The sequence below is a fragment of the Mus musculus genome, chromosome 17 (assembly GCF_000001635.26).
Source record: "Mus musculus strain C57BL/6J chromosome 17, GRCm38.p6 C57BL/6J".
Taxonomy (NCBI): domain Eukaryota; kingdom Metazoa; phylum Chordata; class Mammalia; order Rodentia; family Muridae; genus Mus; species Mus musculus.
The window spans coordinates 23,599,982-23,623,969 of record NC_000083.6 but is presented as its reverse complement, the minus strand read 5'-3'; the positions used below and the strand labels follow the sequence as shown (position 1 = coordinate 23,623,969).

The 23,988-nt window shown below is 47.3% G+C and overlaps 1 protein-coding gene and 1 pseudogene across 5 annotated transcripts; one reads left to right on the top strand and one right to left on the bottom strand.

The window, feature by feature from the left end:
• Gm7912 (predicted gene 7912) lies at positions 3,041-4,934 on the top strand (annotated as a pseudogene).
• Positions 4,935-12,950: 8,016 nt separating this feature from the next.
• On the bottom strand, positions 12,951-23,144 carry Zscan10 (zinc finger and SCAN domain containing 10). Of its 5 annotated transcripts, none has more exons than NM_001289481.1 (7): positions 23,011-23,144; positions 18,006-18,465; positions 16,582-16,846; positions 16,326-16,390; positions 15,805-15,862; positions 14,504-14,703; positions 12,951-14,407 (listed from the first exon to the last, which is right to left on the bottom strand). In NM_001289481.1, exons 2-7 carry the CDS (start codon positions 18,396-18,398, stop codon positions 13,136-13,138), a joined length of 2,253 nt encoding a protein of 750 aa, NP_001276410.1. In that variant the 5' UTR covers positions 18,399-18,465; positions 23,011-23,144; the 3' UTR covers positions 12,951-13,135. The 5 variants fall into 5 exon arrangements, with proteins under 5 accessions (NP_001276410.1, NP_001276413.1, NP_001276412.1 ...); NM_001289484.1 differs by having other exon boundaries at positions 18,141-18,465; NM_001289483.1 differs by having other exon boundaries at positions 16,582-16,753; positions 18,417-18,465.
• Between the last annotated feature and the right edge of the window lie 844 nt (positions 23,145-23,988).

Genomic DNA, 23,988 nt, shown 5'->3' with positions numbered 1-23,988 from the left:
GGCCTCCCTTGGCAGCATGGAACATAGATCATGTATGACTTCTGGCTGCAGCACCGACCATGGACACCAAGGCCTTTGGTGGCAGCATGGACCATGGAAATACCTTGAGGAAATTCAGTTCAGAAAGTGAACCTCTCTTCATCTCAGATATTCTGTTGCTGCTCTGAGTCAGGGTGATGGTGGGGTTGGGCAGGGTGATGTTTGGTGACAGGACCCATGAGGGCTCCAGGCTGTGCGTATCACCCTACCAGTACTCCATGCACCGCCATCCCGTTTGCATTCCATTTGCAGTCCATGGGCAATGGCTTGGCCCCAGCTCTCCTCCCCTGCACATGCACAGTTGCTGGTGACTGGAGCCTCCTGGCAGACCAGGATAGCCCCATTCTGTAACGACATGCTTCGTTGTCTGCTGTGATCTTGCTCCCCTACCTGTCACAGCTGCTGTGTCAAGGTTTTTTTTCTTGTGATTCTCAGTGTCTTGTAGGCATGTGCACTGGTCCTTTCGGATTCTTTTCCTTGCGCCTCCGATCAAGTTCACATACTCTAGCAACTTCACATCACAGCTGATGAGCGTGATTCAGATTCAGCGAATCTTCTCCTTAGTTCCCACAGGCGTCTTTCCAGGATCTTTAAAATTATGGCTATGGTGCAGCTTTCTGACCAACTTGTTGATGAGTCAGGACGGAAGACGACTGAGCAGAGCTCTCATCCATGCAGGAACCACCACATCTTAGGAAGCTTCTAGCTCTTAAAGTCTGAGTTTGAAGCCAGCTTGGTCCACATAGTTGGCTGTTCCTCTGCATGTGTGTGTGTGTGTGTGTGTGTGTGTGTGTGTGTGTGTGTTGGGGGAGAATCTTTTAATTTAGGACAAAATCTTAATTTACTATGCAAAAATCCCTTCTTTTTTTCTTTTAATATTATATTTTGCACATTGATTTAAAAAAAAAAGATTTGCTGGGCGTAGTGGCGCATGCCTTTAATCCCAGCACAAAATTTACTTATTTTATGTATATGAAAGGGCACCAGATCCCACTACAGATGGTTGTGAGCCACTATGTAGTTGCTGGGAATTGAACTCAGGACCTCTGTTAGAGAGGTCAGTGCTCCTAATTGCTGAGTTATTACTCCAGCCCCTAAAATCCTGGACTGGAGAAATGGCAGCAGTTAAGACTAAGTTCAGTTCCCAGCACCTACCCAGTGGCTCACTACCAACCTATCACTGCGATCCCAGAGCATCTGCCAGCCTCTTCTGACCTCTGCAGGTACCAGGCAAGTATGTGGTTCACTTGCATACATTCAGGCAAAATACTCTTACACATAAAATAATAAAATAGATAAACTCTAAATATTTTTAAAAGTTTCCTTTTTTTTAGCCTTCTTCATCAAAAATACATTTACTCGTAAAACTTTCACATTGCTTCTTGTTTAAATGACTTCTAATATTTTTTATGTTATATGCATGGGTATTTTGCTTGCAAGTATGTCTGTGTCCTGTGTATGTGTCTGGTGCCTGTGGAAGCCATTGAGGGTATCCGATCCCCTGGAACTGGAGTTACAGATGTTGTAAGACCTCGTGTGGGTGCTGTTAACTGAACACAGGTCTCCTGCAAGAGCACAGTGCTCCTACCTTCTGAGCCATCTCTTCAGCCCTGGAATTTTTTAAAACTATTTTTTACTTATGTATATTAGGGTGTCAGCCTGTCTGTATGTGCATTGGATATGGAGAGGTGCCTGTGGTGTGTGTGTGTGTGTGTGTGTGTGTGTGTGTGTGTGTGTGTGTGTTTGCTTGATCCCCTAGAACAGAAGCTTCAGGCTGTTATAAGCCACCATGCAAGTTCTGTGAATGGAGACTGGGACCTCTGGAAGAGCAGCAAGTGCTCTTAACCACTGAGCCGACTCTCCATCACCTACCCTCTCAACCTCTTCCTCCCTTCACTCCAAATGCCACCCCTTCCTTCTTCAAGTCCTCTCCTTTTAATTGACTGATTGATTAGTTTTTATTTTGTAACGCCTTTAGTCCAGTTAGTATTGTCTGTTGGGCAACTGGGCATGCTCAGGAGGACTTAGTGGGCTGGGGAATTGGGCAGGAAAAGGGATCTAACCTGGATGTTCCTGGTAGAGAGATGGCCTGACAATGGAGCTTGGGGAAGTAGGGGACAGCATGCGGCTCAGAGCATTCTCGTGTCTTCTAAAGCACTAACAACAATAGTCTTGTGCCTCTGCTCTCACTGGCTTGACCTTGCGCTTTTGCGGATGAGCAGAGCTACAGTGAACTCATCTGTACAGTGGAGTGGCCGTGTGCAGAAGCCAGCCTTTCGCAGCTCTCTTTCCCCTTCTTCTGCTCCTCCCTTCTTCCCATCCCTCTTCCTCAGTGCTCCCCGAGCCTTAGTCTGGGGCTAGGGAGGAGCACCACTTGAGTCTCAGCATTAACTGCTGCCCATTGTCCTGAGAAGCTTCTCAATACTGTGAGTTAACAGTATTGTTTTCTTCTCTCTGGCCTATGGGTTTCTGAGCCATGGGCTTTTAAAACCAGATTTATGGGTGTAGTGGTGCAGCACTTTCTTCCGGTAAAATCCACCGTGAAGAAGAAAGAACATCAGGAGCTAAGGTTTAGTTTAAACCTGTAGTGGCTGCTTGGAAAATGAAGATGCTCTTAAAAAAACAAGAAGAAAAAAAAAAAAGAAAGAAAGAAAAGAAAAGAAAAGAAAAGAAAAGAAAAGGAAGATGCAGACTCCAGATTGGAGGCTTATGTGTTTGTCATGCAAAGGCAGCAGACTAAAGGAGAGACGTGACTGCCCTGAGCAGTGACTGAAAACTGTAAGCCCTGGAACAGATTTGTGGAAGACGAGGGACATCTAAGCATTCCATATTGGAAGAAGAGACTTTGTTTTTGTTTGTTTTTTCGAGACAGGGTTTCTCTGCATATCCCTGGCTGTCCTGGAACTCACTCTCTAGACCAGACTGGCCTCGAACTCAGAAATCTGCCTGCCTCTGCCTCCCAAGTGCTGGGATTAAAGGCAAGTGCCACCAAGCCAGGCCTAAGAAGAGACTTTTATACATGAAAAAAAAATGCCTTTGTTTAGTAAATCACACAAAAATCCAGCAGAAATTGTCAAAATTCTGAAAGACAACCTGGCCGTTTTGGAAAAGCAAGACAAAAAGACAGATAATGCTTCATCAGAAGTGACAAGATCTCTGTAAGCAATGAAGGAAATTCTGTGTGGAATAAATGACAAGGACCCCACCCCCACCCCCAGAAGCAGTGGCTCAGCTGGCACAGGAGCTCCACAGCAGGGGGTTGCTGGTGACACCAAAAAAAGATGTGATCCAGATAGTCAACAACATCCTGAGAAGACAGATTGGTACCTGGTGTCCTACTGTGGAGTGCGTCAGTTCTCATCTTCACATCCTGTTTATGCTTCTCAAAGGCTGTAAAGGCCCACAGGTTGCCTTACAGTGTGGTTGTGGATTACGCTGAGAGAGTGTTTTCAACATGAGCCACTTGTCAAGTCGTCCTCTTCTCTAATCAGTCAGAGACTTCAAGTGCGTGGCGCTGTCCACATCTGATATCGCTTCAGATGCCGTTGCTACTCTCAAGGATTTGTTAACCAGATACAAAGTGATGGTAGCAGACTTCTTAGAAGAATTATGACACTATTTTTGAAGATGATGAGAAACTGCTGCAGTCTGAGAACTCCGTGACAAAGAGACAATCTTTAAAGTTGCTCGTTGAGCTGATCCTGAATTGCCACAATTTCACCATTATGACTCAGGTATATCAACAAGCTGGAGAACCTGAGACCGATGATGAACCTGCTTCTAGACAAAAGCCCAAACCTCCAAGTAAAAGCCTTTCACGTCTTTAAGGTGTTTGTGGCCAGCCCTCACAAAATGCAGCCTATCGAGGAGATTCTGTTAAAAAATCAGCCCAATTCCTGCAGGGAGATTCCTGCTTGCATGTTGAAAGGACTATTTTTAACAATGGAGAAGAAAAGCTGAGACATGATGAGAAAAGCTGCTGAAGCATCCCAAACCTTGGAAATCAAGCAACTACTGGCTGTTGCCTTCTCACCTTCAAGTGAAAGACAACAATTGTGAGGATACTTCCACACCAGGCTCAAGGACCAGGCAACAATTGGACTGAGCATGGGGACCCCAATGGAGAAGTTAGAAGAAGAACTGAAGGAGCTGAAGGGGTTTGCAACACCATAGGAAGAACAACAGTATCAACCAACGAGACACCACAGAGCTCCCAGGGACTAAACCAATGAATACACATGGAGACACCCAGGGTTGCAGTTGCATGTGTAGCAAAGGATGGCCTGATCTGGCATTAATGGGAGGAGAAGCCCTTGGTCCTGTGAAGGCTTGATGCCCCAGCATAGGGGAATACTAAGACAGTGAAGCAGGAGTGGGTGGGTGGGTGGGGGAGCACGCTCATAGAAGCAGGGAGGAGGGGGGCAGAAAAGGGAGTTTTTTGAGGGGAAACAGGGAAGGAGGATACAGAGTGAGTTCCAGAACAGCCAGGGCTACACAAAGAAACACTGTCTTGAAAGAAAAAAAAAATTGAAATGTAAATAAATAGTGGCTATCAAAAAAAAAAAAAAAAAAAATCAGCCCAAACTCAATGAGTTTCTGAGCAGCTTCCAGAAAGCAAGGACAGATGATGGGAAGTTGGCTGATGAGAAGCACCACCCGATTAAACAGATTTGAGACTTGAAGAGAGCAGCCCCGCAAGGATGGCCCTACCCTGACAGCCATTTGTCTCCCCTGACCAGTGTGGACAGTGCTGTTTCAAAATCTCTGTTTTTGGGAAGGCTTTGGAGGTCCTGTCTTTCTCAATTCATTGTTCAAGGTAGATGAAATAAAAACATTTGAGTGGAGAAAAAAAATCAGCCTAAAATAATATATTCATTTTAATCAAGTCTGTGATTGCTCATGGTATCAACCATTATGTTAATCATTGATCAAAAGCAGTGTAAGTCGAGCTGGACCCTGGGTCACCCAGGACATCAAGTCAAGGAACACGCAATGAGAGGGGACCCATCTGCTTTTGTTTATTTAGACAGGCTTTTTCAGGCACTGAAGAGATGGTAGACAGGACTGCATTCTCTGCTCGGTGTGCACCTTCCTTCCCTGCCTCTGCCTCCCAGGTAGTAAGTGGTTCCTGACATATGTAAGTAGGAACAGGTGCCCACCATGTCTGACCTATGACCCATGCCCATTCCAATTTTTGAGGGCTAGTCTGGGAGCAGCTGAGAGCCAAGTGAGATCAGTAGAGGTTACAGGGACAGAGAACACCCATGGGCTGTGACTCTCTCAGAGGAGAACTGCAAATAGGTGGCTGTAATCAGCAGTGCTCTGACGGCACCTCTGGAGGGTCAATGAGTGTGAAGATATTTCACTAATAGCTGTTGTTATGGAAAGAATGCTTCATGGTGACTGTTTTGAGAGGTGGGTCACAGTAGGTACAAACCATGGGGCTAGAGGGTCATGATAGACTTCTATCAGTAGAGGGGAAAGTGAGTCATGCATAAAAAAATGTTTCAAACGACTAAAAGTTCTCTCTTGTCCAGTTTGTTCTGTAATAAACTGTCATTCTGTAACCATCAAAAAAAAAAAAAAAAAAGAAAGAAAGAAAGAAAGAAAGAAAAAGAAAAAGAAAAAAAAGAAAAGAAAAAGAGAAAACCAAACCTAGATTTATTCTATTATCTCTTACATGATGTGCTTGTGTGTGGGTCTCTAAGTGCCAATGCCTGGGAAACTTGGAAGCATGGGGTACCCTGGACCTACAGTCACAGGTGGTTGTGAGCCACCTGACCCTCTATATGAGAGCAGGACATATTCTTAACCACTGACCCATTTCTCTGGCCCTCTCCACAAACAATTGGTTTTAGCCTTTAGCGCTTTAGGACTTTAGGGCTTTACAATCCTAGGCACGAAATCCCTCAGTGGAGCTGATCTCATATGCAATCCAAAAGTAGTTAGTTACCCATAGCCTCCATGATGCTCCCTCACCAGTGCGCACACAGTCTGGTGTGCACTAGGGAGCCACACAGCCATTTGTCGGATTCCTTCAGGTAGGAGAAGACAATGGTTAAATGTGAGAATAAACGTGACTAGAGAAAGCATTTCAATTCTTGAGAGCATTGAATATGAGGTAGCAGGAACTGGCAGACCTCAACCTCTCTGCCTTGTGGAAGCTGAAGCAGGGGCTTGTTGAAGGAGGAAGAATGCAGGGGGGTGGGGTGGAAGACGGTGGGGTGGGGTAGGGTGGTAGAAGCCAGAAGAGGGGAAGACCAGAGGAAAGATGAGCATCATGAAACATTTAGATGGTTTGAAAGCTACATGTGAACTTTCCCGACCATTGGCACTTTATATAGTCCATTACACACGCAAAAATGTCATATTCAAGTGGTTACTGTTATTCTCAAAATACAACAGTAAGTCAGTTGTGGTGGCTCCTGCCAAAAATCCTAGAAATCAGGAGACCAAGGCTGATACAACCCCATGTATCTGAAGCCAGCTTGGCCCACAGAGGGCGTTCCAGATAAGCCTAGACTTCGTAAAGTGACCTCATCAACCTCTCTTCACTTGCCGCAACCCACCTGGGGTGGTGAGGGAATAAAGACAGACACACGGGCAGAACATGCACAGACAGTCTGGAGTCAGGTGAGATGCACACAACTGATGGAGTGGCACCTGGTGCCGCCACACCCCGAAACCTCAGAGTGTTTGTTATGAGCAGCGCAGGAGAGGGGCTAATCTCAGCATAGATCTCTGTAGGACAGCAATGTTAGGCAGTAAGTGCCCAGGCAGAGGAGGAAGCTGCGGCTGCTGGCTTTTTATACACACTGATCAATCATCTGCAAACGGGCAGGAGGAAACGCTCAACCTGCAAACGGGCAGGAGGAAAGTGAGTTTTGCCAATTTCAAGCTTGGCCAGTATGAAAACTGCTTTGGCATCTTGGTCTTTGTCATGAATGTGAATACAGCCAGGATTTTAGTCACTCAGGGTTCCCTCTGCTTCCTACGCTCACAGCCAGGGAAAAGGAGGTCTCATAACAAGTAAGATTCTATGATGGGGGAAAACTCAGGAGAGTTGGGTGTGTCCTCTCCACAAAGGGGTTGAGACAGCTATTCTTGGTTGTCAACGTGGCTACATCAGAAAAGAACTACAGTCCAGAAACAGAGGGCACACCTGTGAGAGATTTTTTGTTTGGTTTGAAGAGGGTGAATCCACTTCTAGTCCAGACACACATCTTTGATCCAGATGTTGAGATGGGAAGACACACCTTTAACCTGAGCCCCACCTTCTGCTGGAAGTCTATGTATGGACACAGAAGAAGGGAGCTTTTAGTCATTACCTGCTGGCTAGCACTTCCATTACCTCATTGGAATCAGAGCCTTCCCTCCTCCTCCTCTTCCTCCTCCTCCTCCTCCTTCTCTTTCTCCTCCCCCTCCCCCTCCTCCTTTTTACTGTTATTTCTGAAACAAGGTTTCTCTGTGTAGCTCTAGCTGCTGTCCTTGAACTCTGAGAGGATGATACCCACTAACTCCTGCAGTTAAAGGTATGTGCCACCTCACCTGCTCACCAATGTGTTCCTAAAGCATCTTGACTTATGGTTTTCTTTGCTCTGTTACTATAAAACACCATGAAACTGTTAGCACAGTAGAAATTGGAACTAGAACCTGAGCTCCCAGGCCATAGTTATTCATATTTGGCTCCAGAATAAGCTATTCCCCATTCCTGTTGTGTTTTTGTATCAACATTGGTTGGGGTGAATACTATATAGTTGTTTTATGCCTTTCCAGGTATGGTGGTGTGAAAGAGAATGGTCCTTACCAGCTTATGGGTTTGAATTCTTGGTTCTCAGTAGGTAAAGTTGTTTGGCAGGAACAGCTTTACTGGAGGAAATATTTCACTGGGGATGGATGGGCTTTGAGGTTTCGAAAGCCACACGTTGTTCCCAATGCACTCTGCCTATTGTGAGTCAGATGCTCTTAGCTAGTGCTCCAGCTGTTGCTTACTTCTGCTTCTCCAGCATGGATTTTAACTCTCTGCAACAATAAACTCCAAATAAACCCTTTCTTCTGTAAGTTGCTTTGGCTATTTATTTATTTATTTATTCATTTATTTATTTATTTAATGTATATGAGTACACTGTAGCTGTACAGATGGTTGTGAGTCTTCATATGGTTGTTGGGAATTGAATTATTTTAGGACCTCTGCTCTCTCCGGTCGGCCCTACTTGCTCTGGTCAACTCTGCTCTCTCAGGCCCAAAGATTTATTTATTATTATACATAAGTACACTGTAGTTGTCTTCTGACACACCAGAAGAGGGCATCATATCTTACTAGGGGTGGTTGTGAGCCATCCTGTGGTTGCTGGGATGTGAACTCAGGAGCTTCGGAAGAGTAGTCAGTGCTCTTACCCGCTGAGCCATCTCGCCAGTCCAGGGCCATGCTGTTTTATCAGAGCAATAATAGAAAAGTGACTAAGATACCAGAAAGTCATGCAACAGACACCCACTAGGTTCAGGATGCAGGTGGAGGTCAGATCCTCAAGGCCAGAGGCTTACCCTTATCTGTAACTACATGGGGGTCCAGGAACAAGGCTTGAGAGAGGCAGCTGCTGTCACTATTTTGGAGGTAAACAGCTCTTCCCCCCCCTTTTTATTTTTTTAGATTTATTTATTATATGTAAGTATACTGAAGTTGTCTTCAGACACACCAGAAGAGGGCATCCAATCTCATTACAGATGGAATTTGAACTCAGGACCTCTGGAAGAGCAGTCAGTGCTCTTAACCACTGAGCCATCTTTCCAGCCCTAGCTCTCCCCTTCTACCTTATCCAATAACACATGTATCAGTTCCTTTTTTTTTTTTTTTTTTTTAAAGATTTATTTATTGGTTATATGTAAGTACACTGTAGCTGTCTTCAGACACTCCAGAAGAGGGAGTCAGATCTCGTTACAGATGGTTGTGAGCCACCATGTGGTTGCTGGGATTTGAACTCCAGACCTTCAGAAGAGCAGTCGGGTGCTCTTACCCACTGAGCCATCTCACCAGCCCCATGTATCAGTTCCTATTGAGAGTGTTTAATGATGTCCAGTGTGGGATGAGAACACTGGCTTGACCTGTCCTGGGGTTCTAGAATCCCAGATTAAAGATCAGAAAAAGGAGGGGAACAGGGCTGGAACACAAGGAGGAGCGGGCATCGTAACGGAAATGTTTTTCTTTCCAAGCACATCACCTGGAAAGGGACCCTTGAATGTTCTGGGAGTGTAGGAGAGGGCTGGGTACTTGGAGCCACCAGGGACTGGGGCATTTCTAAGTCAGTATTCAGCTTTCTTCTCTGATCCTTTCAGAATAGAGGAACTGACTGGTTTTTGTTTGCTTGTTTGTTTGTTTGTTTTGTTTTTGATCAAATGTCCCGTTTGAGTCCAGTTTGGCAGGAGAAAGAGCCCTCATCATTTTCTTGCTGACCTCATGGTTCCTAAAGGACTCTGTTTATTGCAACACATGCCCACATTTCCAGCAGTAGTGTGGGGAGATTGCCAGCAGAAAGGCTCTCCCTTGGCCCTCCCTCTCAGCTGTAGCCCACCTTCTTACAGTGATGGGGTGATGACAGCGCCCTATTTTGTGCTTTTTGTGTCTAGGTCCATGTCTCATATCCTGGAAAACAAATGACTCTTTCTACTGGAAGGTAATCTTGGGTCATCAACATGACTGGATCTGGACTCAACTAAGCCTAGTCGGGCACAGTCTAGTGAAGGACTTGATTGGATTACTTACAATGTGAAGAGGTGCCCTAAGAGTCACTTTCTGGTGGCTGCTGATACAAAAGGACGTGGAAGGGAAGGTTTGACTTTGCCTGGCTTGCTTTTACTCTTATTGGCAAGTTCACCTCTCCCATTGCTGCTACTGCTTGCATTCCTCTACTGATAATAGAATCAGATTCGTTGTAAACAAAGACTATATATCCACAACTCTCTGGGGATTCTGTAGGCCTTTAGAGCCAGATAGGATCGGTTGAGATACCCTATCTCTTGAACTGAGCAACTACTGGGTCCTCAGCCTTCCTTGTGTGAGACAGCCATCAACCTCCTTTTAATATACGTTCATTTTATCCATTCTATTCCACTATAGAATCCTAAATAGTAAGAAGGTCGCATTTAATCCCAGCACTTGGGAGGCAGAAGCAGGCAGATTTCTAAGTTTGAGGCCAGCCTGGTCTACAGAGTGAGTTCCAGAACATCCAGGGCTACACAGAGAGACCCTGTCTTGAACATATCTTTAGCTGCAAGGGACTGTTCACCACCACACCCAGCCTTCCTTTGTCTTTGGTCAGGGCCTGGATCTCTTATGGCCACGTTATGTGTTTCCGTCCTACTGTCACACTGAGATCAGAATCAGAACCCCCACTGCATCATGACCTTGCAGCTGTTTTCTCTGGCTTGGTCCCTTTAAGGTATTGCTGAGGCTGGAGGTGGCTAGAGGTGGCTGGAGTGTCACCCTGTGGCTCATACTGGATGACTGAAGGGAGAAAAAAAACCCTATCCAGTAACTTTACTGGTAGCAATGAGATCATTGCTGGGCAGTGGGGGTACACGCCTTTAATCCCAGCACTCGGGAGGCAGAGGCAGGCAGATTTCTGAGATCAAGGCCAGCATGGTCTACAGAGTGAGTTCCAGGACAACCAGGGCTACACAGAGAAACCCTGACTCAAACAAACAAACAAACAAAACAAAACCAAAAAAGGAAATGAGATCACCTTCTCCCTAAAAGCCTCACCATAGCTTAAGAAGTCGTCAGGTTGGACTGCAGGTCTCTCCTCACAAAGTCGCAGTGCTCCAGTGCAGCGGCAGAGTCACCACAGGACGAGCGCTTAGACGCTCCTGCCAGTGTTTGTCAGAGTGTTGGTTGACAGCACTGTGATTTCAAAAGCACAGCAGCACGCTTCAAGGAAAACGCCAAGGAAAAGTGTCGCAAGCAACAGGAGTTCTGGGATCAGGCTCTAGAGAAGGTGTGGAGAGATGCACCTGCCACTGTGAAAGCTATCCGAAAGGTTCTTCTCCCAGAAGATGAAGGCACAAAGCAGATGGGCGTGGTGGCACACACTAAGGAAGCAGAGGCAGGAGGGTCCCTGTAAATTCAAGGCTGGCCTGGTCTACGTAGTGAGTTCCAGGACAGTCAGGGCTATGTAGAGAAACTGTCTCAAAATAAGTAAAGGCACAAGAGCTTTGTTGCCAGCATGGACCATTTCTCATTGCGGGGGTGGGGTGGGGGGTGGGAGTATGTAGAGACCACTGTTGAGATGAACTCACACAGAGTTAACTGTTCTGAACTATTTTATTGTAAAAATATAACTGATGAAATTTAAACTTAAGGAGGCTAAAAAAAAACCAAAACAAAACACAATCCTTATAATGGCTGCTGGGCCAAGCCTCCCTCTTCTCTGGACTCTGCCTAACTGGCCTGTCTCCTAATCTTTTCTTTTGTTGTCTTTCTTTTAATTTACTTTACATCCTGACTGAAGTTTCCCCTCCCTTGTTGCTAGTCTCAAACTATATAGTAGAGACTGTCCCTGAACTCATAAACAGGCATGAATGTACACTCAGATAAAACACCAAACATGAAGGATATATGTATATATATTAAAAAGTAATAGAGCTGGGCTGGAGAGATGGCTCAGCAGTTAAGAGTACTGGCTGCTCTTCCAGAGGTAGGTCCTGAGTTCAATTCCCCACAACCACAAGGTGGCTCACAACCATCTGTAATGGGATTCGATGCCCTCTTCTGGTGTGTCTGAAGACAGCTAAAGTGTACTCATATAAGTAAAAAAGAAAAAAAGAGCCAAGGGAGGTTACACACACCCGTGACCCCAGCACTCTGGGAGTGGAGGCAGGAGACGCGCGCGCACACACACACACACTTTGTATTTCCCCCATTATGTATGGTCAGTCCTGGGTGAGGCTTAATTCTTGCTATAAAGTAGCAGTATTTCAGGGGGAAGTCCCACAGGAAAAACTACTCAGCTTTTCCCTTGAAAAGCAGCCAATTACCTAAACAGGAAAGGAGCCTGAAAGAAGTTTTAGATCCCTGCTTTTTCTTCTCTTTCTTCTCCTCCTCCTTCTTTTCTCTGTGTAGCCCTGGTCATCCTGGAACTCACTCTGTAGACCAAGCTGGCCTCGAACTCAGAGCTCTGCCTGCCTCTGCCTCCTGAGTGCAGGGATTAAAGGCTGCACCACTCCTGTGCTTCTTCCCTTTTTAATCCTAATTTTTACCATAAACCACCTGATTTACAGGCAGCTGAGACTTCTTGATGTGTGACATCAGGACTGTGCTCAAAACAGCATTGAATTAAAGAATTATGGATAGTTAGCTGGTCTCAGCAGACAGCCTTTGCCTTGCTAGCAGATGTTGCTCAATCGCTGGCATGCTCAGTTTCCCAGCGTACCTCACTTAACCTGGGATTCTATCTAACAAGTTCCTAGAGCCACGGGAAGCCTGAGATGTTGTGTTGGTTAACACTGATTTTAGGAAGAGGCCCAAGGTGACAGTGCTGGACTTCTGCCCACAGCTGGTTGTCACTGTTGGTCACCCTCGCCCTTTCATCCTGCTAGAGGACCTTCTGCAGTCGTGAAGGAGATGGAACCATGCCATCATGGAGGGGAACGTGGTGACTGATTGCTGGTCTTAAAATGTAGAGAGGACGATGGCTCAGTGCTACAGCACGTGGGCTGCATCTGAGGACGCAGTAGGACCTGTGTTTGACTCGAAGGTCCTAGGTTTGATGCCCAGCACTACATAAAGCACACATGGTGGCATATATCTCTAATCCAAACACTCAGAAGGTAGAGGCAGGAAGACCAGAAGTTCGAGGTTACCCCAAGCTTCACGATATCTTGTCCTTACAAAGGATAAAAAGTAAAAAAATCAGGACTAATTTTGAGAAGGCAGCTTTACTTAAAAACAAATTCTTGGAGTCAAGGGAAGAGGTAAACTGTGGGGGAGGTCGAAGGTGGAGGAACTGGGAGGAGAGATATGTGTGAAGGGGACACCATAGGGAATCTTATTCATGCAGGGAGGTGCACATGGGACAAGGTTGCTGGAACATGGGTGAAGCAGTTAGTACAGCGATTCCCGGGCATGGGTTCGCAGGTGGCGCAGCAGGTGTGAATTACGGCTGAAGCTGCGGCCACACAGTGCACAGGAGTAAGGCCTTGCACCGGTGTGAACCAGCAGGTGGCGCAGCAAGTTGCAGCTGCGATTGAAGCTCTTGCCACACTCAGGGCACTCCTGAGGAACTTCCTTTTCTTGCTTTGACCCTGTGTGTGTGATCAGGTGGCGCTGCAGGTGCGCATTGCGCCGGAAACTGCGGCCACAGGTTGGACAGCTATAGGGCCGTTCGCCAGTGTGGCTGCGGCGGTGGCGGGCCAAGTTGGAGCTGTTACGAAAGCGGTGACCACAGATGTCACAGGCGTGGGGCTTCTCCCCCGTGTGGATGCGTTGGTGGCGTGCCAGGTGGGCATTCTGGGTGAACCCCTCTCCACATTCGTTGCATCGGCAGGGCTTCTCCCCCGTGTGGCAGCGTACGTGGCGGGTTAGGTCTCGCATTTGGCGAAAGCTTTTGCCACATTGGGCACAGTGGTAAGGCCGGAGGCTACCGTGGGTCAACAGATGCCGAGCAAGGCCAGCTCGTCTCACAAAGCGTTTGCTGCACTGAGGACAGGCGTGAGGCTTCTCACCCGTATGAATCTGCTGGTGGCTGATCAGCTGGGAATTTTGGGTAAAGCAGCGGCCACAGACCTGGCAGGAGAAGGGTCGTTCACGGGTATGGACTCGCCTAGTGTGGATCATTAGTTGCTCGCTTTGTCGGAAGGCCTTGCCACAGTCACTACACACATAGGGGTTACTCTCCTGGCTAGAGCTAAGGCTGCCAGGGTCTTCAGAGGACAGATGGTCCTTGTCCTTGGCATGGTTACGCAGGTGACGCTTTAAGCTAGAGCGCCGCTTGAAGGTCTGCCCGCAGTGGGAACAGAGGACAGCTGCCATCTCTGGCACTTTTGTCTTGCCTTCTGGATTTGGCGTGAGATTCTTTCCCTGGGCATGTGCCAGCAGGTGCTGCATGAGGCTGGAGCGACGCTGAAAACCCTGGTTACACTCGGCGCATCGGAAGGCAGGCTCAGAGGAATGCGTTAGCAAGTGCTTCGTCAGGTGTGAGCTCTGGCGGAAGCGGCGGTTGCAGAGATGACAGGCGTGCGGCCGCTCGTCTGTGTGAGTGCGCATGTGCAGCTTGAGGATCGAGCTGCGTCCAAAAGTCTTCCCACACCACAGACATCGGAAGGATCGAGAGCTTGGGTGAGGTTGCAAGTTGGGGTGAGATTGTAACTGGTGGGCCTGTAGATGAGACATCTCTGGGAAGTTTACCCCACAATATGTACATATGAACTGCATCTCCCCCTGGGGCTCTGGGGCATCGGAAGCTCCTCTAACCTTCACAACTTCACTGCCGTCAGCAGGAGTACCTCCCCAACCAGTGCTGCTGGTCTCCTGCCCTACAGTTTGCGTAAGAGGCTCTCCTGCAACTTCAGGTTTCTCTGTCTGGGACTCTGCTCCAATGACGACAGGCCAAGTAGTCACTTTAGGCTCTTCAACTTTAAGTTCCTCATTGTCAGGCATTCTGCTTCCAAATCCTGGGAAAGAAGCAAAATGCAGAGGGCTCAGAACAGTGGCACACTCCTTTAATCCCAGCAAGTTGGGAGGAAGAGGAAGGTAGAATTGTTGAGTTCGCTACTAGCCTGGTCCACACAAACAGTTCCAGAACAGCTAGAGCTTCATAGAAACCCAAAAGAACAAAAAGAGGAGGAGGAGGAGGAGGAGGAAGAGGAGGAGGAGGAGCAGCAGCAGCAGCAGCAGCAGCAGCAGCATTATCGGGTCTTTTTAAGAGCTACTAGGCATCATCAGAACCTGATGGGTCCAGAAGTGGAAAGCAGCCCAGGATTCTGCAGAGCTGGTGATGAACAAGCAAGAATGCCTTTGCTCTCTACTCCACTTGCTGCTATTTTTTTCAGACAGCACCTCCATTTTGCCTGCAACTAAGAACCCTACCACCCCAGCCTCCCAAATGCTATCATCTTAAAGTGTACAGTTTAGATCCATTAAATATATTCAGTGTCATGCAACAGTCTATCTCATAACCACTAGCAGTTTATTTCTTGACCACTTCTTTTTTTACTTTTTAAGTGTGTATGTATTTTTTAAAGTTTTATTTATTTATTTTTATATTTTAGCTATCTTCAGACACACCAGATTCTATTACAGAGGGTTGTGAGCCACCATGTGGTTGCTGGGAATTGAACTCAAGACCTCTGGAAGAGCAGTCGGTGCTCTTAACCACTGAGCCATCTCTCCAGCCCAAGTGTGTATGCATTTTGTATGCATGTATGTATGTGCACCATGTTCATGCAGTGCCCACAGAGACCAGGAGACATCGCTGGACGTAGCAGTGCAGACTCTCAGTCCCAGCACTCAGGGGGCAGAAGCAGGGGGAGCTTGGGTTGATGATCAGCCTGGGCTACAGAATGTCTAAAAATAACTGGAATAAAAAAGGCACAAAGGCTGTCAGAAAGGGTGAAAGGGAGATTCCTAGATTTGGCTATGGGTACCACTAAACAAGTAAATGAACGAAACAGAAGTCTGTGTCAGCGTCTACCCAGAAGAAGGTCAGAATGCCAGATGGAATCTGGAACTGTGAGCACAGAGCCTTCAGCGGCTATGACTGAGGAGGGGCTTACCAAGAGGGTTTGCAGGCCAAGCTCTCTTCTCTGAGGTATCCTCAAAGGTGAGGGACTCCTGCAATGAGGACCAAGACCCACTGTGAGTGAAGCGTAGGCTCTTGGGCCTGAGCGAAACAAGAGCACTCTGAGGTTAAACAGGGGGAAACATGGACTGCTAAGAACCAGATGCAGCGTGGTGGTGCACGCCTTTGATCCCAGCACTTGGGAGGCAGAGGCAGGAGGATTTCTGAGTTCGAGGCCAGCCTAGTCTACAAAGTGAGTTCCAGGACAGCCAGGGCTACACAGAGAAACCTTGTCTCGAAAAAACAAAAACAAAACAAAACAAACAAACAAAAACACCAAAAAAAAAAAAAAACCAACCAACCAAACAAACAAACAAAAAAAACCCACGCAAAACCAAACCAAACAAACAAACAACAACAACAAAAAAAAAAAAAAAACCAAAAAACAAACAAAAAAACCCAAAACCAGAGCTAGAGAACATTCTGGAGCCTGAGATAGGGATCAGCTCAACTTACCAACACAGCCGCCAGCTCTTGGTCTCTGGAATTTTCCTCAAGCCATGAAGGGCCCTGGGAAGGGTCTGACAGTGTTGGGAGACCACAATGATGTTAGAAGGCAGTATTGCCAGCTATGTAGGGCTTTAAAGATATGGCCACCCTCAAGCCCCCTAAACCATGAAGTTACCCCAGCATTCTCCCGCCACACACTCCTCCCTGACTTTCAGCCCCCACCCACACATACAGTCTGTCTCCCGGGGCCCCCGCTCCTCACTGCTTTCTCGTGGGTCCTGGAGTATCTCCTGGGGCTCTGGGCTCATTGGCCAATTTGAACTGGGGGCCAGTCTCCACTCCTCAGGCTCAGCAGGCCTTATGGGTGCTGGCTGAGGTGGAGGTAACTCATTCAGTGGATGTAGGGCTGGAATCTCTTCTGAGGGCAACTCCGTCTGGGGGCTGTGGCTGGGGACCTGGGAAGGGCTATTTTGTTCCTCTGAGATGATGTCTGCAGGGGCATTCTTGCCAGCACTGAAGCTAAAATCCTGTTGAGAACATCTGTCTTAAGAGGCAGATAGGACACATGCCATAATCTACTGAGTCTGCCAGGATAGGACAGAGACAGGGAGCGTTAAATAGTTAGAGGGTAAGTAGAAGTTGGTGGATTTGACAAGGGACAGGAGAACAGAAGGGACGTTTTTAGAGTCTACATTATAAAACACACTTGTACTTCCTACTGTTGAAAGGAACCTATATATAAATGCCACCAATAGTTAAGCATGCACACACAGTTAATGGTTTGATCCAGGTTAAGCCCTGTGCTGGCCTAGATGCCTCTGGAGCACAAGGCTGATAACAGAAGCAATGAGGCATAGTGTTTAAGAAGTGCCCATCAAAGACATAAATGGAACAAGGAAAGAGCGCAGGGGTGACAACGAGAGAGACCGAGGCACGACAAGCACTAGAAATGGGACCAGAGGCTGGGTGTGATGGTGAACGACCTTAGTCCCAGCACTTGCAAGGCAGAGGCAAGTGGGTCTTTGTGTGTTCAAAGCCAGAATAGATTACACAGACAGATTGGACAGCCAGGACTACATAGAGACCCTTTCTCAAAAACAAACAAACAAACAAACAAACAAACAAACCAAACTCACAAAAACCAAACCCAAAATAAAAACAGAACAAAACCACCACCAACAAAAAACAAAAACAAACAAACAAACAACAACAAAATCCTGAAATGTGACTGCAGAAATGGTTGATGACCGTAGCCCCTCCCCCTTCTTGCTGCCTGGAGATAAAAGGCAGTTTTCCAGTTTTGATTAAGATGGTGGTGGAGCACGCCTTGAATCCCAGCACTCGGGAGGCAGAGGCAGGTGGATTTCTGAGTTCGAGGCTAGCCTGGTCTACAGAGTGAGTTCCAGGACAGTCAGGGCTACACAGAGAAACCCTGTCTCAAAAAACCAATCCCCCTGCCCCCCCACAGATGTTAATCTGCTGCCTTCGAAAACTGGCTCTCTGTATAAAGCGCCACTGAAAGGATCAACTCTAGCTATGCTCACTGCCTTTGTGGTGATGGGCAGCACGAGCGCTAGGGTCTAGTCACAGATGGAGGCCAGTGGAATTTGCAGGTTTCTTCTCGAGGTTACCAGTTTCTTTCCACTCACCTCTACCCCCACAGCTCTGTAACACCCCCCATCTCACCAGTGGCCCCATGTGGCTGATGTCTCTGGGCACGCCCTCCAATAGCTGTACCACCTCCTCTCCGTCCCGGAGCGGTTGGCCGTGCAGCCGGCTCAGCACATGCGGGGGCAGGACACTCAGGAACTGCTCCAGTACCAGCAGCTCCAGGATCTGCTTCTTGGTGTGCAGAGCCGGTCGCAGCCAGTGGTTGCAGAGTTCCCGGAGCCGGCCCAGGGATGCCCGTGGCCCCATATCTTCCTGATACTGGAAGCATCTGAAAAGCTGGTGGGCCACCTCAGGCCTAGGCCTGGACTCTGCGAGCCTGGGATCCTCCTCGCCAACTTCATCCTCCTCCAACTTCACTGCTCCGGGATGCTCTTGTTCCAGGGCATCAGGGACTGGTTCCGCCAGCATCTTTCACAACTCCCACACCTGGGCCGCTCTTAAATCCCTTTCTTCAGCTCCTCCTGCACCTGTGGAGCTAAAGATACTGCGTTAAGATCTGACAGGAGCCAGGCACCTGTTTTGCCAGCGCTCAGGATGTGGAGTCTAGAGGACCAGGAGTTCAGGCCAGCGTATCTGCATGAGAAAAGGCACACAAAAGCACAGTATACTGCGGGGAAGCCAACCTCTACCTGAGTTGCTTTCAGATTTCCAGTTCCAGTGAGGTCTGACACCTCTTCTTGCCCTAAGAGCACTGTACTCATACAATACACAGGCATATATGCAGGCGAAACACCTCCACACAGTAAAAAAATAAAAAGTAAAATAAAAAATTGAATGTGGCAGGGGGGGAGAGATGGCTCAGAGGTTAAGAGCACTGACTGCTCTTCCAGAGGTCCTGAGTTCAATTCCCAGCAACCACATGGTGGCTCACAACCAGCTGAAGATAGCAAGTGTGTACTCATATACATAAAATAAATAAATCTTTGAAAAAATTGAAGCCAGGTGTGGTGGCACACACCTTTAATCCCAGCACTCGGAAGGCAGAGGCAGGCGGATTACTGAGTTCGAGACCAGCCTGGTCTACAAAGTGAATTCCAGCCAGGGATACACAGAGAAACCCTCTCTTGAAAAACCAGAAAAAAAAAAAATTAATGTGGCTTTCTGAGGAGTCCTTTCCTTTTATCAAGGGTGATCACTCACAGCAGAAGGTGAAAACAGAGTAATCATGCAAGGGCAAAAAAATCAGGGAGGGCTGAAGGGGCTGTGATTCAGTAGGTGAGAGCTCGCCCAGCATGCTAGCACCGCATAAACTGGGCATAGTGAGGCAGGCCTACAGACAGAAACAGGAGGCAAGAAGACCAGGAGTCCCAGGTCACCCTCAGCAGCTATATAACAAGTCTTAGGCTAGTCTGGGGTGGGGTGGAATTGGCAAAGGTGGGGATGTAGATAGGTGGCGATCGAGAGCGCTTGCCATGAAAGCCGTGGCTCAGAGCTCGGATCTCAGTATCCACAGAACAAGCAAGAAATGTTCCCATACATTTCTGACCTACCAATGTTGGAGGCAGAGACAGGAGGATTGGTGGGAAAGACCAAGGCCCAGGAAGATATCTAACCCAAAGGACAGTTAGTTAGAGCTAGCCAGCAGTTAGAGTGGGGCATCCCAGTGCTGTCTTTCTTTGCATTCCTATAGGTGTGCACATATGGGGCCATATGCACCACACACATTCTCACAAACAGAAACTGGACCTTTCTGGATGATTGTCCTATTGTACACCCATAGAGATGTGGTGTGACCTTTTACCTGCCCTATTAATGCATCCACTAGGGGCTCTGTGGAAGAGAGACTAAGGAGAAAATCATTTCATCTCTTGGAGCTGGAGAGACATCTCTGTGGTTAAGAACACTTGCTGCCTCTCTTGCAAAGGACATGGGTCCTGTCTCAGCACCCACTTGGGGGCTTACATGTATCTGTAACTCCATTTCCAGGGGATCCAATGTTCTCTTCTTCTGACCTCCAGGGATCCCAGGTAAGCACACAGTGTAATACACGCATGTATAAATAAATACAACTTTGAAAAAATTCAGATTTATAATCCACTCCCTCCCTTTCACATGTGAAAAATGAGTTTGAGTACACTACAATAGAGCTGTGGGCTAGGGAGTCACAAGAGTCCCACTGCCTAGCTTTGCGATCAGCTTGTTCTTCATCTAGTGTGGTAACAACTCTCACTCACTTTCTCCTCCAGCTAGCAATGGAAAGTGTTTGACTGTCCAACAGGGGGCACTAGGTGCCACCTTTTTCTCTAGCTCAGAGGGCTACTCCTTCCTTCCTAAGGACTAGACTCAAATCAATTCAGTCCAGATCAATGAAACCTTTCAGCACTGTACAGAAGGGTTAGCTCCTCTTTCCAGGCTGGGCATGGAACCCAAAACTCAGTCTCAGGAATACTAGGCAAATATTCTACGGTGCCACACTTCAACCAGTTTCCAGTTTAAGTTCCTTCCTTCCTTCCTTCCTTCCTTCCTTCCTTTCTTTCTTTCTTTCTTTCTTTCTTTCTCTCTTTCTTTCTTTCTTTCTTTCTTTCTTTCTTTCTTTCCGCCTGCCTCTGCCTCCAGATTAAAAGTGTGTGGCACCATGCCCGGCCAGTTTAAGTTTCTTAAAACAAAGTGGCAGCGGCACTTTGGCTGTCTCTCCCAAGCTGATCTCCTTACCCACCCCAACCCCCCAAACAGTGGGAGTTCCGATAGGGGGATGGGACCAGAGCCTTAGGCAGAACTTTCCATTCCAGTAACTGCAGCCCAGAGCAGCACCACACAAGGAGCGCTGCTGCACTGTGGGCAGACGGTGGGTGGGGTGGGGGTGGGGTTTGGGGGGTGGGGTGGCGGGCGGACTTGTGGTCATTGTTCTCATTCTTATTAATTATAACATCTTATCAAAGGTATCCAGATTAGGCAAAGTGTCTCTGCCCTGAATTTTGTATAGATAGTGTCCAGGATGAAGAGAGCTCTCTAAATTTCCTTTGTAGGAGAGCTGTATTGGGTGGAAGTATTACAGAAAATCCAGAATTTTAAACTAGCCTTGGGAAAGAGGGATGTGGTGCAAAATGATGACCCAGGCCTAACTCCTGCCCTGGGTCAGGTTGTCTCCATCTTGATCCCTTGCCTCCCAAACACAGCCTGTCCAGTGTGAGCTTTCATCCCATAGGTGCTTTTTCTATTGCAATGACCTCGTCCAGTTCAGGGGCCCTGAAACACATCACCCACTGGCTGCTGTACCCTAATCACTGCTCACTGCAATCTCTTCTCCTGGCTTGAGCAAGAGGCATTGTTTCGAGTTCAGTAAGTTTTTGCCTGTCATTTGAAGTGATTTACTTTAATGACTTGAACACGTGCAATGGAACAGCAATAATAATAGTACTACGTAGTAGTAGTTGCCACTTTGAAGTTTTGAAGTCCTAAGAATCAAAGTACGGTTCAGGGAAAAAAAATCTGTAATAAACACCCAAAAACTAGGAGGATGAGACTTGAGATGTAGTTCTCTTAGTAGAGTGCTAGCCCTACCAAACATGTGGGAAGCCGTGGGTCCAATCCCCAGTATACAAATGTCCTCTAAATCCTAGAACTTGGGAGGTAGAGACAGGAAGATCAATTGAGTTCAAGGTCATCCTCAGCTCAGTTGGTGATTCAAGGATACACGACTCTGTCTCAGAAAACAACAAACATATTAGAAACAAAAAGGAAAAGGAGAGAGAGGTTATGGAGCCAGCCACAGGTGAGGCAGGACTGAAAGTTTCAGGCTCGCCTGGACTTAAGTGAAGTACAAAGCTGGCTTGGGCAACTTAGTGAGATTCTTTCTCAAAAATAAAAACACAAAGAGGGGTTGGAGTAGTATCTTCAGGGCCTGTGCCCAGCCAGCACATCGAGCCCTAATTTCTGGCTCACACACACAGGAAACAGCATTGCATTTCGCTGTCTGAAGAAGCATATGAAATATGATATGGAGGCGCTCCAGGCTCAGAGCGTGGCTGCTTTTCCGGAGCTCATGAGACTTCAAGTCCCAGAACTCACATGGCAACTCCCAACTGTTGGTGGGACCCAGTTCCCTCTTATAGTGCGCAGATGCACATTCATACAAACCCTCTGTATATAAAATAAATAAACCTTAAAAAAATAAAAACAATTAGAGAGTGAAGTCACTCTGGCCACTCTGCAGCAGATGCTCGTGAGTTCCAAGCGTTTAGCAGCCCAGTCAGTTGCCTGCTGCTCACTTCATCCCGCCCGGACTCACTTGCTAGATCAACCTATTAATCCTACAGGTTCAGAGAGTCCAAGGTGATTTACTCACAGCTTCACCCGGTGCTGCAATACTGCTTGCTAAAGTGGAAATGGGGTTCCGAACCCACTATTTGCGTCCTACCCCATGAAATTTTGCCAGTATTAGCTTGGAGTATGACAGCATAGATAAGAAAGAGAGAATTCTAGATTCTGGTCAAAGGCCCGCCTAACCACACAGCAGCTGGAATTTCTAGGTGAGGACTTGCCAGAGGTTTCCAAGAGATGGAATTCAGGCAAGTAGGCCTTAGAAAGCCTGTCCCTCCCCCAGGTCTCCAGGACAAAAGGCCTATTAATATGCACCTCTGTAGGGGGTTGGCTGGGTGTGGGGCGAGAAAGCTCTTTAGTGAAATCTGGCCGGTCTAAATTTGTATGTAGGTACTGCTATAAAATCCACCTACACACTAGGGAGCTAGAGTGGTCCTCTGCAAGAAATAACCCCCTTTCTCTGCTAGCAGTCTAACTTGCTCAACTCTGTTAACTTGTTTTTTTTTTTTTTTTTTTTTTTTTTTTTAAGGCAGAGATCCCCTTCTGGTGCTAGGAACGCATGGCATCGTCACTTCTGGGACCCTCCCTCATGTCTCCAAGGCCACAAATGCATCATGCTGTGTGGCCTTGGAGTCTCCAGCACGAGTTACCCGCTCATTATAACCAAGACTTTTCTAGCTCTCAGCCTACCAGTAGGTCCCCCGAAACACCCTTCACTCTCCACAGTGCTGTAAGCCTACACCCCAGCCCTCCAACTCACCACTCCAGGTACCGACGCCTGAGGCCGAGATGTTTGGGGATCCTTGGGAGAATTCAGGGTAAGAGGCAGCGTAGCCTAGTTTGGGAAAGGAATCCCGGGAAATGGAACAGGAAGTTCCCTGCCTGACCCATCCCTTTCAGGTAAGGGGATAAAGGGGCTTCCAGGAATTAACCCTTCACCTCCCAGTCTGGGTGGGGTAAGGAAGAGGGAGGAGCCAGAAACAAACCAAGGGAAAAGTGATGACTCCAGATTCTAACTTTGCCAAGCTTCTGTAAGAGTTAAGTTACTCTAAGCCAGAGCTTCTCCATCTACGCGGAGACAGACTGATGCCCTTTTGGGGCCAAGAGCTTCTGTTTTACGTGCTTGCTGTGTGTAGGCCTCTTTGCTTGGCTTTTCATTCATACAACAAATATTTATCTACATGTTTATTAAACAGCAGGCTCTAAGGACATGGAGCTAAACTGAGGAATGAGGCCCTGCCCCAGGTGGATTTGGGGTGTGGGGGTTGCATTCCAAGGAACAGATGAGACTGCAGTTGTAAGAAAATAAAATAGGTCAATTAGAGTGGAAAACACCTTTAATTCCAGCACTCAGGAGGCAGAGGCAGGTGGATCTCTTATTAGTTCAAGACCAGCCTGGTCTACATATTGAGTTACAGGTTATAGTTACGTGGTGAGACCTTGTCTCAAAGTAGAAAAGGAGGGGGACAGAAGGCAGGTGTGATGGTTTACACCTGCAGTGCTATCTTTTCCAGGTTCAGCTAAGGCTGGAAGAGTGCCCTGAATTCCAGATGGGCTTGGTGTAACAGAGTGAACTTGTCTCAAAAACTCAAAACCAAAGGGATACATCTCAGTTGGTAGAATGCTTTCCTGCCAAGCAGGAAGCACACATCATAAAATTGGGCATGATCGTGCACACTTGTAATCTCTGCATCTGGGAAATGGAGGCAGGCCTCTTTCAGCTAATATGAAGTCTGAA

What these genes read in the sequence shown, in the direction of transcription:
- Zscan10 (NM_001033425.4), bottom strand. Translation starts at nt 18,398, where the DNA reads ATGCTGGCGGAACCAGTCCCTGATGCCCTGGAACAAGAGCATCCCGGA. An exon ending in TCAGCCACATGGGGCCACTG is followed by an intron (nt 16,847 to 18,005) that starts GTGAGATGGGGG and finishes TGTTCTCAACAG; the next exon opens with GATTTTAGCTTCAGTGCTGG. An exon ending in TTGGCCTGCAAACCCTCTTG is followed by an intron (nt 14,704 to 15,804) that starts GTAAGCCCCTCC and finishes CTTCTTTCCCAG; the next exon opens with GATTTGGAAGCAGAATGCCT.